Below are 13,652 nucleotides of genomic sequence, written 5' to 3' on the forward strand. Positions count from 1 at the left end.
AAAAAGTCGAGAAAAAAACAAAAACAAACAAAACAAAACAAAAAAAGCCCAAAGCGGCTCGCTCTCCGGCTCCAATCGTTTACTTCAAACCGACACACGACCGAAACATCACTACTGTGTTACGCTAGAAAGTGTTCAGCACCTACCTAATAGAGGGTTTGGGGAATAATCCCCGATTATTATTATTATTATTATTATTATTATTATTATTATTATTATTATTATTATTATTATTATTATTATTATTATTATTATTAAACTGGGCTGTTGAACATGCAGTTTAAATGGAGTTTGAAGGAAGGACACGAACGAAGTGGATGGCTGGAGTGGAGGAAACACATGTGAACGTGTTTATGCACCTTTACTATTCATGAATATCTATATTTTAAACTCCAAAAAGAGTTCATGGCATGCACCTCCATGCCTTGAAAAATGAATTCAATCCACGGTGCTCTTCTGTCGGCTGGGAGCCGATGGAGCGATTTGTGCTCCTCTTTACAGCCAATAACAGAACAACGCCTGGACGTGATTCATAACACAGTGCTTTCGATAACTAACAGCGGATCTGTGGGAAGGTGGCGCTGGGTGGAGAGACACCGAGCGCCGAATTCAAACGGCTTGTGTGGAGGCTACAAGCAGGGTGCTGACAGAGATCCGTATCTCACTCAAAAAAGCGCGGACGGTCTTGTTTCACACTTTGTATGTGTGTGGCAGCAGCAGTTTTTCATAATATGGGACATAACTGTGAAAATCGTTTTATTTATTTATTCTTTTTTTATTTGAATTTCTGATTGGGTGGGCAAGCTGTCAATGTGGGCGGGCGTACGCCCCTGGTTTGCGGCCAAGAAGGCAAACAAAATGACTCTGACATGATCGGTTTCTGTGCAGTTTATGCAGGTGAGTCCGTCTTATTTGTTAGAGTTCCAGTGCATAAATATGTTGTGTATAGTTAGTTTTCATCGTTCAGTCACAGAAAATCAAATTTCTTTCACTCAGCGAGAAAACACAACTGAACAAATGTGCACAACGTTCAGACTGGATGTAAAAGCAAGTTTACACTAAACAAGACGAGCGGGAGACTGAAAACTTCATCCTGCAGCGTGATCACAGAACGATCAATGGAGGGATGTTTCTTTATTTTTAGGACATTTTAACACAGGTTCTCTCAGTGTGACCACGTGAGCTCACCGCTGCGTTCCCCTCAACGTCATAGTTTCCAAACATTTGACAGATTTCATGAAGAGAAAACCACAAATCGTCTCATTTCTTATTATTAATCCATTATGTCCTCATAATTACTCTAAAATGTGTGGTAATAACTAACTTTGATGCTAATTACAGAGAAAATACACACATTTCTGAAAGTGTTCATTTAGTTTAGCTGTGCTGAGTTTGAAAGCAGCTTCATTAACAAACGAGCACACAGTCTTTCATCATTCATTCATTGTTCATTCGTTATTTAAAACTTTATTCTTCATATATGTCGAGTTTATTAAATGTTGGGGTGTTTAACTGAGCTGCTGCAAACTAAGGGAAAAACCCCTGGTTCTGCTAATTCAGCATTTCAGTGGAACTAATCAACTAAAGTGGACCAGCTGAACACTGTCCCTGTTAGTTATAATCAGTGTCAGATTACATTTTTTTTAACCACAAAACGTCTTTGGAGAAGATGTCACAGGACAAACACATTACACAGTATTAACAAAATATAAATAATTAACTGCACAGGAAAGATATTCATTGTCAACTCTAAAAACTCTTTTCACATTCACTTTGTCTACGAGATGTCTACTTTTAAAACTCCAATGAAAAGGAGGCGGCGGACAGAAGTCAGTGCAGCTGCATCCCTGAGGAGATCGGACAGAAAGGCATCATCCTGTCAGCGTTGTGCTTTCCCGTCAGTCCGTTCACAGTCTGTCACAGCTCCTTCTTCACTTCATACTGACATACACAAGACTCCCTCTGGCTGTCCAGGTACGGCTTACATCCCAGGTGCATGACAGCGTCAAACAGCAGAGTCACTGCCGACTCACAAGCTGCCAGGCAGGACAGAAAGAACGAGAAGGAAAAGATGAGCAGGAGAAAGGTGAGCTGAGAACAACACAGACACTCCAACATCATCTCTGACAGGCAGGGTGAGCCTGACGCTGTGGTTATGAGTCAGTGCTGAAGACTGACTGACTGTTTAACATCAGCTCTGTGTCGCCCTCTGCAGGACACTTTGTGCTTCACACAGATTAATGTCAAGATTTTGTTCATTTCTAAAAAAAGAACTGAAAACAGCTCTTAATCACCAACAACCTGGAAGACTGTGAACTGAATGTCGAAGGTGTAAAGCTTCTTATGTTCACACCAAACGGTGCTCGACGCTGTGCATCTACATCCAGAACCAGAGCCTGATCCTGGTCCCCCGTCTCATCCTGATAAGTAACACTCTCACCTTGGACACTCTGGGCCAGTCCCAGGGTCCTTTGCACATTCTTGCAGATGGTCTCCAGACAGTCCTGGAACTGGTCGTCGCAGTCGTGCTTCTCTCGGCCGCAGGTGTCGTAACAGCGGTCGTGTTGGTTGCAGCACTTGGTCATGGACGGGATGCCGATGTCAAACTGGAAAACAGAAACGGTCTGTCACTCTTAATGATCTGTTTTTTTAAATGAACCCAAAAGATGCTTCCTGTAGGAGATGAAATAAAGCCAACAAGCTCTGCAGGCTGGTGAGGAAGGCTGGCTCAGCTCCTCCGACTGGAGGAGGCTTTGATCTGCCCTCTGCGGAGGCGGTGACGGAGAAGAGGATGCTGGAGAACTTGGTCAGCATCCTGAACTACACCTCCAACCCCTCAAAGACACGCTGGGGAAAGCCGCTCTACAGGGTCTGTTTTATATACCTCACAGCAGTCTGCACGCTGGATGCATTCACGTGTTTAAAGGACATACTTTATAATTTTAACTCTTATGTTAGTGCTTATTGATCTGTGTTTTTGTATCACGTGGTGAGTTCACGTACAGCTGCGGTGACATAAGAATCTCTATCTTAAATAAACCTACACATCTCTTGTGTGGACAGTCTATGGGAAGGTGACACTGTTAGTAAATTATCATGTTTTTTTTTTTGTCTATATTTGATATATTGCCATCTCACAAAGCACCTTGTTGTGTCCTGAACTCAACATGTTGTACGTGTGTGTGTGTGTGTGTGTGTCTTCAAACTACAGAGCTCAAACATGCAAAAATGGCTCAAATAAGAGCAGTTTCGGTCTTCTCAGACATGTAAGAAGCCTCCAGCCTCCCAGACTCTGTCAGACTACCTGAAATCCAAACATCGGGGAGCCGCATCCGTTGGGTGGAGGCTGCTTGTACCCGGGACGAGGCACCGGCTTGTAACCTGTGAAAGGAGCAAAGGTGAGGATGGTCCTTGTTCTGCCACAGTCAGTTATCTCGCTGTCAGAGATAACCACATCAGTGCAGATGATTTAATGGCTCACTGTGCCACTCAGTGGACTGATAATGTGGATCATCTGAATCCCAGGTGTTGCATAAACTCAGCTTTCATTAAACCTGTCTACTCCTATTTACGTGCAGTCCTTTCATTCTGACTGGAGCAAAGAAAAGCGTCCCGACGCTGAGAGAGGACAGGAAGGAGCTCACCGTCGCTGCACCTGTAATGACACAGCCCGTCGTCACCGCCGAACAAGTCCAGTGCTGCGTTCAGGTACGTGTCGATCTTGTGTATTCCGTTCCGGATCGTTTTCAGTGTCATCCTCCAGTCCGGGGTCTCTGGCTCTTGTTTGCAGGCTGACACATCTGGGAGACATCCACAGGAGAACAAACCCAGTAGGAAAACACAGATGTGGCTGTTGTAGCGCATCGTCCGCTTCACGTCAGAGTCGGAGAGCCGCGTTTCCGGACACGCTGGTTTAATTTCCGCTTCTTTAATCCTCCAAATGTTCCCTCGATGGCATCTCAGGTTTTACTTCTGCTTATTTTCATTTCACTAACTGGGTCCCGAGGAGGCACGAGCCTACCTGAGCTGTGGGTATCACTTCCGGGCTTGGCGCTGTCACGTGACCGCTGAGAAGCCAATGGAGATGATGTCACAAGTTGCAACGTCATTAAACAAAACTGAACAGAACTGCCGTGTTTGAATATTAATTTCCTTTATACACAAAAACGCAATTTTAATGTATTTGTAGCAGTTAGAAAAACAAAATCCCGTAATTTATTCGACGTTGAAACAGTTTTTGCTTTTATTTAAGATGTTGAAAGGAGTATATTTACACTGGTGTTTCTACTTTACTGAAGTAAATAATCCGAGGACTTCTTCCACCTTCGGTGTTCACTGTATTTGGTTAGTATTTTAAAAAATAGAATAATAAAATTGTTTATTCCACCCTCATCTCTGAAGGCAGTGCTCCCTCTGGTGGACGCATCTGGCCATGACATCAACTCGGAGTAAAACAGGCTTTTTCATTATAAAGTAATTTTTGATCAGTAAAATAAAGCCAGATCGGCTCAGAAATCTTTTCAAGAATAGTTATATATACTATTGACATGTCACTGCTCTAAACCAGTTTCGTGTATTTATCCTCATTCTTTGTGTGGGGAAGCATATGATGAAGATGCTGTGCTCATTTCTCCATTTTTGAAAGAGGAAGAAACCATTCTGTACCCAGTGACTCTGGATAATCCACAAACTTCACTGTTGACAGACTAACAGGAACTACATGGTACCAAAGAATAATCCCAGTTTCCATTCGCCTCCTCTGTGTAGAACCTTTGGTGATTTATCCTTAGACACGTCAATCAGAGACACAAATACATCCAGTCTACGGTAATAATTTGACTTTATTTAAATGATTAGGCGAGCACTGAAGAAAAACTGTGTTTCTTCTATAGTTACTTAAATAACTGCATAAACTTCAAACATTCAAAAATGAAAATGTACAACCATTTATGATAAGTTTTCAGTGTCCTTCCATGGTTAGTCCCAAACCAGCTTCACATTCTGAAGAGGACAACATAAAAATGTTCTCTCGTAGCAAAATCACAGGCGTCTCTTCATGATCCACCGATCTTCACTCACACCTGCAGGTGAGCCTGAAGCTGAACGAAGCATTATGCTTTAATTTGTTTCCATTTTTTGTTCCTGTGTTCTTCATGAAATGGATCTGTCTGGAGGACAGCACCTCCAGATGAACCTACAAAGTCTCCCATCTTATAGTTATGTCAAGCAGATGATGCCGGAAGCCGTTTGTTGATCTTAAGACAGTGATTTGCTTGTGCAAAATGTCTCCTGGGTTCTCACTATCGAAGCACATGCCTTTACAATCAAGTGTCCTTGTCCTTCTTGTTTTCAGGAAAACACAAGAAAAGCAGAGTAAAAAAAAAAAAGAGAAGGTCTGGGGCTTTCTACAGTGTGTGTAGACTGGTTTGTTAAGACGCAACAAGGCGGTTCCGGGGTCAGGCTGGAGTGAGGAAGGCGGGGAGTTTGGCGTGGAGGGACATGAGGAGAGGGGCGTTTTAAAACCTCAACAATAGAGCTAAATTATTTCAGTAAGTTTTTTTGCTCCTAGTGTAAAGACTCCTTCTTAAAAAAACATGAACATACACATCTATTCATTTACATTTACATGATCTAAAAGCGTCCGACTCATCCGCCTCTGAATAGGTTATTTAGTCTGTCCAGCTCCCTGCAGTTGTCCATGGTCATCAGTTCTGCCTTCTTGCGCATTCGGTCGTCCCGGTACACCTTAGCAGCATACAGCAGGTCTGTTTCTGGGTGAGAGAGGCAGACAAGAAGCGTGACTGACAAAACAGAAGAGCAGCAGCTACGACTGACTTCAACGAGCGAGATCTGAGGGCGTCCTCTGACCACGTTTACTCACTTGTCTGTCTCTCCTTCCAGCAGTTATTTCTGACATTAGATACATAGTCCTCCTCCACGTTCTTCTCGATCTGCTGCAACGCCGAGCCCTTAAACTCCGACTTGAAATCTCTGGTGACGTAATAATCTACACGCAGGTTTTCTGTCTGCCGTTTTACGGTCTGACCTGTGGACCTGGAAGAGACGGAGGAAGTGTAAGCTGTTGTAAAAATACTGACAACTGTAGTAGTTTCACCTCTATGTTGAATCCTCAGTGTGTTTTATAGGATCATTAAAAGTGCAGATCACACTGCACACTGACAGTGAATACCAAGAAACGACCTAAAAGCAATGCGTGGCAAAAAGTTTACACCAGCTGAGCTGTTTGTGGCAACATTTCATACAGATATAATGGCGTCATTACCATGACAACAGTTTTGGCATATCTAAAAATCATGTGCTTTCATGCGGCTGCGATACTGGAAAACTCTTAGGCTACATGTGCACATTCAGACTGCTTTGAGGGCCGATACGAAACAGGATTCAAAGGTGACGCTCAAGTTTTGACTGTTTTCATGTTGCTCTATTTTGCTGGTCAGCCTGTTGAATTCAGTGTTAGCATGTTTTCTGCGGCTAATGTCGCTAGTAGCATCTATTGTAGACCCACAGGCTGGAGCGATGTTGGTGTATTTAAGTCAAATAATGTACTAACATTTTTTTATGTTGCTTTTTGTGTCGCCTCCCATAGACTGAGCTAACGTTAGCTCCGCACTTCATACTGCAGCACGAGCTCAGCAGGAAAGCTGCCTCTGCTGCGTCTGTTGTCTCTCAATGTACACTTCCATAATATTCATCACGTTTTATTTTCCTGCCAAATAAATGCTGTTGAGATGTCTGATCCTACCTGTTGTCTAACTCTGAGAATGAATCACATTACATTTACTTCCTCCTTCCAAAACACGTCAGCCTCGACCTCATTTTCATTCCTGTTTGGAGCCAATAAACATCTGTTTGTCCCCTTATACTGTTAACAGTGTGAAAAGAGAAAGAGACATGTCTTCCCTTTTGTTTTTGTTTTGTGTGTGTGTGTGTGTGTGTGTGTGTGCTTACGGTCTCGAGTAGAGGCTGTAGGGTGGAGGCGACACCATCATCTGGCTCAGTATTGAAACTAAAATCAGGACCACGATGGGCATCAGCTGGATGAACATTGAGAAACGCCCCTGGAAGCAAACACAGCACACGCAGGACTTCATTTTCAACTGCACACACCTTGAAGCAGGAAAATCCATTAAAATGATCACGTTTGTGCAAATGTAAAATATAAGACACAGAACCAGTCCACGTACATCTCCCCGTTCTTCTGTTCTCTCTTGTCGGTAGTCCGTCTGCTGGCTGTAGCTTGTTCTGCTGTTGTTGAAGGTGTGCGCACTCGCTGCAGACACAAATATTACGGCTGAGGTCACACACACAGTTACGGAATACGTCACCAATTACACCTACTCTCAAATCAGTATTCAAAACCAAAATAGGAAAACAAAGCGTGGGGAGCAGTTTCAAAGGTGGCAACAGCAATGCTAACAAACAATCTGTTGGTCTGACTTAAGGCTGCAATAAAGCCGACATCAACGATACGTCACCAGAGAAGAACCTCCTGAGCGTCACTGAGCTCATTTTCCTTTGGTGGTCGTGATTTAAAAACACAAACAATAGTAGCTCATTATCGATTTATTTTGAGCTATTTAACACCCTTCTGGAGAAGACGTCATTGTTTCCCATAAATAAAGCTCGGCTCGACTCGCACACACGGATACACCTGAAGTTTTGAAAAATCTGCACATTAGAAGGCATTTAAAAAAATGTAGAGACCTTAAAGGATCGTTTCCATGTGACTGACGGACCCAAGCTCAGAGGGAAATATTCATTTTGCCAAAGCTATATTTCTCACTTAAATTCTCCTAAAAGACAAAATCAATAACTATCAACAAACTGATGTGACATATAAGACTAAACACTGAACCACTGAAGTGGGAAACGATGGCTCACTTACAGGAGGGGAAGCCACCTCCGAAGAACATGTTGAAGAGGTCCTCCGGAGTGATGTCGGCCTCGAAGCCCCTGTGGAAGTCAAAGCCTCCTCCGTGCGAGTGACCCGGGCTGCTCGGCTCCTCTCCGCCCGTCAGGTCGTACTGCCGCCTTTTGTCCGGGTTGCTCAGCACTGCGTAGGCGTTCCCGATCTCTGAAGGAGGACACGGTTCATCAAAAGCTACAGACACAAACTATTTGGTCCAGATGTTAAAATACAGATGAAAATGGATGTAGGAGAATGGAGTAAAACACAGAGAGAGAGAGTTACTTTTAAAGGCCTCTGTTGCTCCCGGTGCATGATTCTTGTCCGGGTGGAACTTGAGCGCTAGTTTCCTGTAAGCTTTCTTCAGCTCGTCCTCACCGACTTCCTTACTGACTCCCAGCACTTCATAGTAGTCCTTACACCGCTTTATTCTGAAAAACAGGAGGAGGGAGTGAAGCAGCTGAAAACCAACCATCATGTCTGACCGTCGCTCCGGCCGACAGGCAGGTGAGAAAACGTTCGTTCTGCTTGAGTTTAGCTTCAGCGTCACATTCTCGCTCCTCTGAAAATCAGCAGGTGCATGCAGGGACTGTCAGTGAAGGCAACAGGTTGGTTTTTTTTGGCCTCAGTGACGTTCAAGCGCACTGATCAAACACATCCCCCAGACAAAAAGTTAGTTTTTAACACCACAGCAGCCATCTGTGGTGTACTAATGTGACATCTCTATTCACAAACAGCACTATGCGTTCAGAAAGAGGTCTGTGATGCATATTCCAGTCCGTCATTGGGTTCGACTATATGGTTGGGAATCAATACGGCTGCAGGACACAAAGGAGAAAGGTCTGCTCACTGTTAGGCTTCATACGTCAGTTTAATTCTCTTTTAAAGGCAACAAGCAGATGGGCAAAAAGAAGAGCCTGTAGATGGAAATGCTGCTTTTAAAAAGGGAATTAAATTTGTCAAACTATTTATTTGACGGGTAACAGTGTGCAGACTTTCCTCCTTTGTGGCCTGCAGTGATCTGGATTTTCTGTCTTCCATCTTAACTTAACTTGACTGGATGTTGGCACACGGGTCCTTCTTCTGGAATCAATATTACAAATTTTGTATCACACATAGAACAATTAAACTGTGTAGCAATCATTAATCTAGACAACAGAATTTAATTTAATTTAATTTTTGTGAATGATATGCTCAAATGATACGCTAAACTTGGAAAATATTGAGAGAGCAACACCCGGTCTACCTGCTAATGAGGTCACCTGGGAGGCCATTTAAAAGTAAACACTGCACAACCCGCCTTACCCTTTCTGAGACGACATGATTCAATTTTTAGCCCGCTGAAGTTTCCCCAAAGGACTGAGCATGAAAACACCAGAGGACAGAGGGACTGCGACGCGTTAGTGCGACATGCTGGCAGGGTTGCGTGATGGCGGGCGCCGTGCTCACGCTCTAAATGCCATGTAAACGCCGTGTGCACCTTTCTAAAGTCTGACTGGAGGCTGCAGATAAAACGCTTCTTTCTCTGTAGTCCTGTCTCACGGGCTAAAATTAGAGCATGCAGTGGTTACCTCACATCTAGTTCACACTGCTAAAAGTCTCTCACTTCCTGCATGCCACCAAGCTGAAGAGGTTCCCATGGCCACAGATGTGTTTGCACAACACTGCAGCCACAGACGAACGGTCCAATCAGGTATGATAGAAACAGCACTTCTGTCCCAACAGAAGGAAAACATGAGAACAGTCGACTGAAGTGAGACAGAATCAGTGGAAAAACAGCAAGTTCTCACCTCTGCACACCTTCCACCTGCTCTTTGGTGAAGCCTTTCGAGACGTCGCCTCCTCCTGACTCTTGGCCTTCCCTTTCCGGTTGAGCGCCAGAGGATTCTGAGCTCGCCGCTGGTCTCCTGCGATACGCACCATTACCCGCCGAGCTGCCATTCTTCGTTAATGCGTCTAACAAATCTGAAGAGGAGAGGAGGAGGCTAAAGATCATACATGCATAAGCTTTAACATTAAGGTAACATCATGCTATGAGCGCCACTGATTACACAACTGATTTTCAGTCAATTTCTTGCATTTTTCACACTTATGAACAACTCTTGGTACTTGATAAAAGCTCCTTGTGGTTTCTCGGTTTGATTTGAGCAACATAAATGACCCAAAACATCTGCATTTAGAGTGTGTGTGATTGTGCCGCATATGCAGAAACTCACTTCCTGCCCTCCATCTGCAGTTAGTGCCACGGCAAAAGAATGATGTGACGTCATCTGCAAACAACCTACTGTGTACCACTGATCTAGATTTTATAACATAATATTACTGCACGGCTTTGCTCAGAAAAACACAAAGTACTACAGTTACTCACATAGAGAGATTATGAAGTAGCCCCACAAAGAGAGCACTCAGACACCGCATCATGATGTGCTGTTAGCTGCACTTCTACATTACAAGGCCCGGCTGGAAGAATGCCCATAAGACCTCCGAACAGTTTTTAATTTGAAGCACAGTCAATCAATGAGGAGGCCGTTCCTGAGCCAGAAAAACAGTCAACAAAATCAGATTTGGCACAGTACAAGAAGTGCTGGCTTCGATCACCCAATGACGACGTTTGGGAGAGCAGAGGCAGAAGATGTGAAACCAAGCAGTTGTTTACGGTGCATTTTGTTTACACGCCCACATCTCCCTCCACAATCAAAATCATTTAAATACAGCCGCCAATTCCCAGCCAGCAGGCAGCTAGTTGACAACTAAGTTGTCGATGATCAATAGCATTACTGTACATAATAAGTGCACAACAAATACTTTAAGAGGACGCCTTTGACAGTATGTGGACTAATCTGAACGAGCGCTCTGTTCCATCACTGCAGCCACTGCGTGTGCTCTAATGGCAGGTGGTGACAAGACTTTCAATTCATAAAGAGTGCAACCTTGAAATGTGGCCCCCGTGTTTCATTCAGTGTGCCACTGAGACCTTGATTTAACTTTATCTTCCAGATTTCTCTTAGACTATTTGCAGTGTCCCTTCAGCAGTCTTAACTTGTCACACAGGATTGTTATCCATGTAGGAAATATGGTCATAATATATAAATACTTACTCAAAGACAGCACAGCAACACTGGAGCCGCCTAATCATCTGTGGCTTTGCAGCAGAAATGCTTTTAACTGTCCTTATATTTGATCAATACATTATTCATCATTTCACAGGGTGCTCTCGTGCAAACTAAGCACACAAGTGTTGCCTCTTGCACAACCATAATCCCTCTTTTCCATAGCACTCGAGGCTACTTAACATGTTTCCTACACATTCTGTTGTTCTGCTTTGTATTCTGGCTGCGTCCTCACGTTCTACAGCTTCTCCCGGGCTGAATGATATCAATTCTGCAGCTGCAAAGCCTAAGTTGCCTCTTGATGCATCATTACATTTATAACTTTACAATCCTCCATGTTGAATCTGAACACATTCAGGGCAGACTGGAAAAAGATGGGTTAAATGAGCCAGTTGGTAATCAACTTACTGACACCAGGTAGCTCAAAGACGGTAGTTCACGAATATGAAAGCTTTTTGTGTTGCAGGTGCAACCCCTGTGTGGCTGCTGTGAAGAACTCAGGTGTGCAGGTGCTGCCTTGGCCTGCCTTGTCTTAACGTGTGATGGCCTGGATTGCACCATCACAGGATGTGACACACTCCCCAGCCACTCAGTGCCAGACCTGTGCACATGTTAACCCTCTCCACGACCTCATCAGAGCTGCAGGAACGGGGACGCATCTCAAGCCTGCAGATTCATAAACTCACTGACTTTTAAACGGCAGAGGTGTCAAACAGCACTGCACAGCGCGAGTGCAAAGGTGGTCGTACAAGGTGTTAATGTTTAGTTCCAGTCTTCCTCTCACTGCTTTCACAGCTTATTTACTTATTTAGACATAAACGTCAGTCCGAGGAGTGTTTCACAAAGACTCAGAAAGAGCTTTTTTTCTATTTCCTTTTTCTCTTTTTGCTTCTGTGGTCAACCTTTTAGTCCTTTCAAGGTGTGGCTTTGGCAAGCCAGTTATCTGCTGGACTCCTGTGGGAAGCTTGAGAACTGTTATTAGTGCCTCTCTCTCTCTCTCTCTCTCTCTCTCTCTCTCTCTCTCTCTCTCTCTCTCTCTCTCTCTCTCTCTCTCTCTCACACACACACACACCTAAACATGTGCAGGCACATAATTATGCAGACAGGGACTTCTAACTGCAATCCAAGTTTAAAATTTAACAGCTGAGTAGCTGCTGGTCACCTCTGTGAGAGCTGATCCATCCTATAATACAGTCACAAACCACACCGTTTAGTCAACAGCCCAGCACACCTGTAGCAACCTCATACGTCCTTAACACCTGTCGGCTCACAGACAGTGTGTCTCCCGGATCAGCCTGTACTTCGAGGATCTCCCGAAGTCAATCATTCAATTAAGGGATTGGACTACAAAGAACGAGCCCCAACTAAGACTAACCTTACCCCCACCCCCCACCCCCCCACTTCAAGTGACAGTAAAATTATAGCTAACGCTAAAAAGCCTTAAAGCCTAAACCTTTAAGGTCAGCAGCTCCTCGAGACGTTACATTGAGTGACAGCTAGCTTTACCTACCGACGGTTAGCTAACTTGTGCTACTGACTGCTACTCAAAAGCAAACCGTGTTCGCTAACAAAGGTACAAGCTAACATTTATTCATTTTAACGTCACCGTGTAGTTTACATCCCCGATAAGAAGTGCACTAATTACAGCGGAGCGCTAGCATGGTTAGCTAACAGACGCTAGGCCCACAACTTTGCGAAGGCTAACTCGGACGCGTATTGCTTTATTGTGCGTCTTTAGACCACAGTTAAGCCTTGACCAACGTTAACCAATCGACCCAATGTTTGTCACCGTCATAAAACAGTCAGGAGGTGACCTGCCGTGTGCTTAAACCCGTGAGTGATGCTAACAAACGTCAGCGGCTAGCGAACACTCCGCCGGGCTAACAGTGGCCGGTCGGCCGGTCACTGACGGCCTTACCTTTGGCTCTGCTAGTTGGATACAGCTTCTCTGCCTTGTTGAGAAACTTCAACGCCTTCTCTTTATCTCCAGCTTCGAGGGCTTTCGTCGCTATATTTATACATTTTTCTGCTTCGTCCCTGTTGCCTTCCATCTTCAGTCCTCTTCCTCCCCCCGGCAGAGTCAGCTGATCATCTCACACAACACGTGGTCTCAGCACTGACAGCAGTGACTGAACTGCACATTTAAACCGGACTACTTCACAAAACACCCTGGAAGTGTTATATGCTACTTCTTCCAGTGTATAAATACTCTACTGCAAGTCCTTCATTCAAAATCCTACTTAAGTAAATGTACAGGAGTATTACTAGTAAAATATACTTACATATCAAAAGTTTAACTACTACTCAAACAATTTCCCCTCCGGGAGTAATGCAGGATTTCTGATTCTGATTCTGACTATGATCCTTGGACTTATATATTAATACTGATGCATCCATGTGTGAGTTGCGGTACTGTCATTCGGGATTTTATTCCATTGCCTCTCAGGGGTCGGGGCCCCTGCAAATCTGAGGTGCCACAGAAAGATTAATGGAATCATAAAGACAGAAAAAAAAAGCCCTGCTGCACAAATTTGCCTTCATTTTTTGGACTATTCTTTGCTTTTGAATTTCACCAAGCAAAACACATGAAACCGTCTCAAACTGGATATGACATC

General features: G+C 44.1%; 2 protein-coding genes across 2 annotated transcripts; both read right to left on the reverse strand.

Moving 5' to 3' along the window:
- Nucleotides 1-781: 781 nt before the first annotated feature.
- LOC139342844 (group XIIA secretory phospholipase A2-like) lies at nt 782-4,066 on the reverse strand. Its single transcript, XM_070980118.1, has 4 exons — nt 3,645-4,066; nt 3,305-3,381; nt 2,441-2,606; nt 782-2,036 (listed from the first exon to the last, which is right to left on the reverse strand). The coding sequence occupies exons 1-4, from the start codon at nt 3,862-3,864 to the stop codon at nt 1,918-1,920; spliced, it is 582 nt and encodes a 193-aa protein (XP_070836219.1). The 5' UTR covers nt 3,865-4,066; the 3' UTR covers nt 782-1,917.
- Nucleotides 4,067-4,823: 757 nt separating this feature from the next.
- Nucleotides 4,824-13,191, reverse strand: dnajb14 (DnaJ heat shock protein family (Hsp40) member B14). The gene is made up of 8 exons (XM_070983717.1): nt 12,956-13,191; nt 9,718-9,892; nt 8,213-8,358; nt 7,907-8,095; nt 7,206-7,291; nt 6,970-7,079; nt 5,882-6,054; nt 4,824-5,771 (listed from the first exon to the last, which is right to left on the reverse strand). The coding sequence occupies exons 1-8, from the start codon at nt 13,086-13,088 to the stop codon at nt 5,647-5,649; spliced, it is 1,137 nt and encodes a 378-aa protein (XP_070839818.1). The 5' UTR covers nt 13,089-13,191; the 3' UTR covers nt 4,824-5,646.
- Nucleotides 13,192-13,652: the final 461 nt, after the last annotated feature.

Source organism: Chaetodon trifascialis, chromosome 2 (genome assembly GCF_039877785.1).
Source record: "Chaetodon trifascialis isolate fChaTrf1 chromosome 2, fChaTrf1.hap1, whole genome shotgun sequence".
NCBI lineage: Eukaryota > Metazoa > Chordata > Actinopteri > Chaetodontiformes > Chaetodontidae > Chaetodon > Chaetodon trifascialis.

Coding starts and splice junctions, on each gene's coding strand:
- LOC139342844 (XM_070980118.1), bottom strand. CDS start 3,864: ATGCGCTACAACAGCCACATCTGTGTTTTCCTACTGGGTTTGTTCTCC. Junction 3,382..3,644: donor TCATTACAGGTGCAGCGACG/GTGAGCTCCTTC, acceptor CTCCTTTCACAG/GTTACAAGCCGGTGCCTCGT. Junction 2,607..3,304: donor CCCCGATGTTTGGATTTCAG/GTAGTCTGACAG, acceptor TCTGTTTTCCAG/TTTGACATCGGCATCCCGTC.
- dnajb14 (XM_070983717.1), bottom strand. CDS start 13,088: ATGGAAGGCAACAGGGACGAAGCAGAAAAATGTATAAATATAGCGACG. Junction 9,893..12,955: donor TCCAACTAGCAGAGCCAAAG/GTAAGGCCGTCA, acceptor TCTCCTCTTCAG/ATTTGTTAGACGCATTAACG. Junction 7,292..7,906: donor CGGAGGTGGCTTCCCCTCCT/GTAAGTGAGCCA, acceptor TTGTGTCTGCAG/CGAGTGCGCACACCTTCAAC.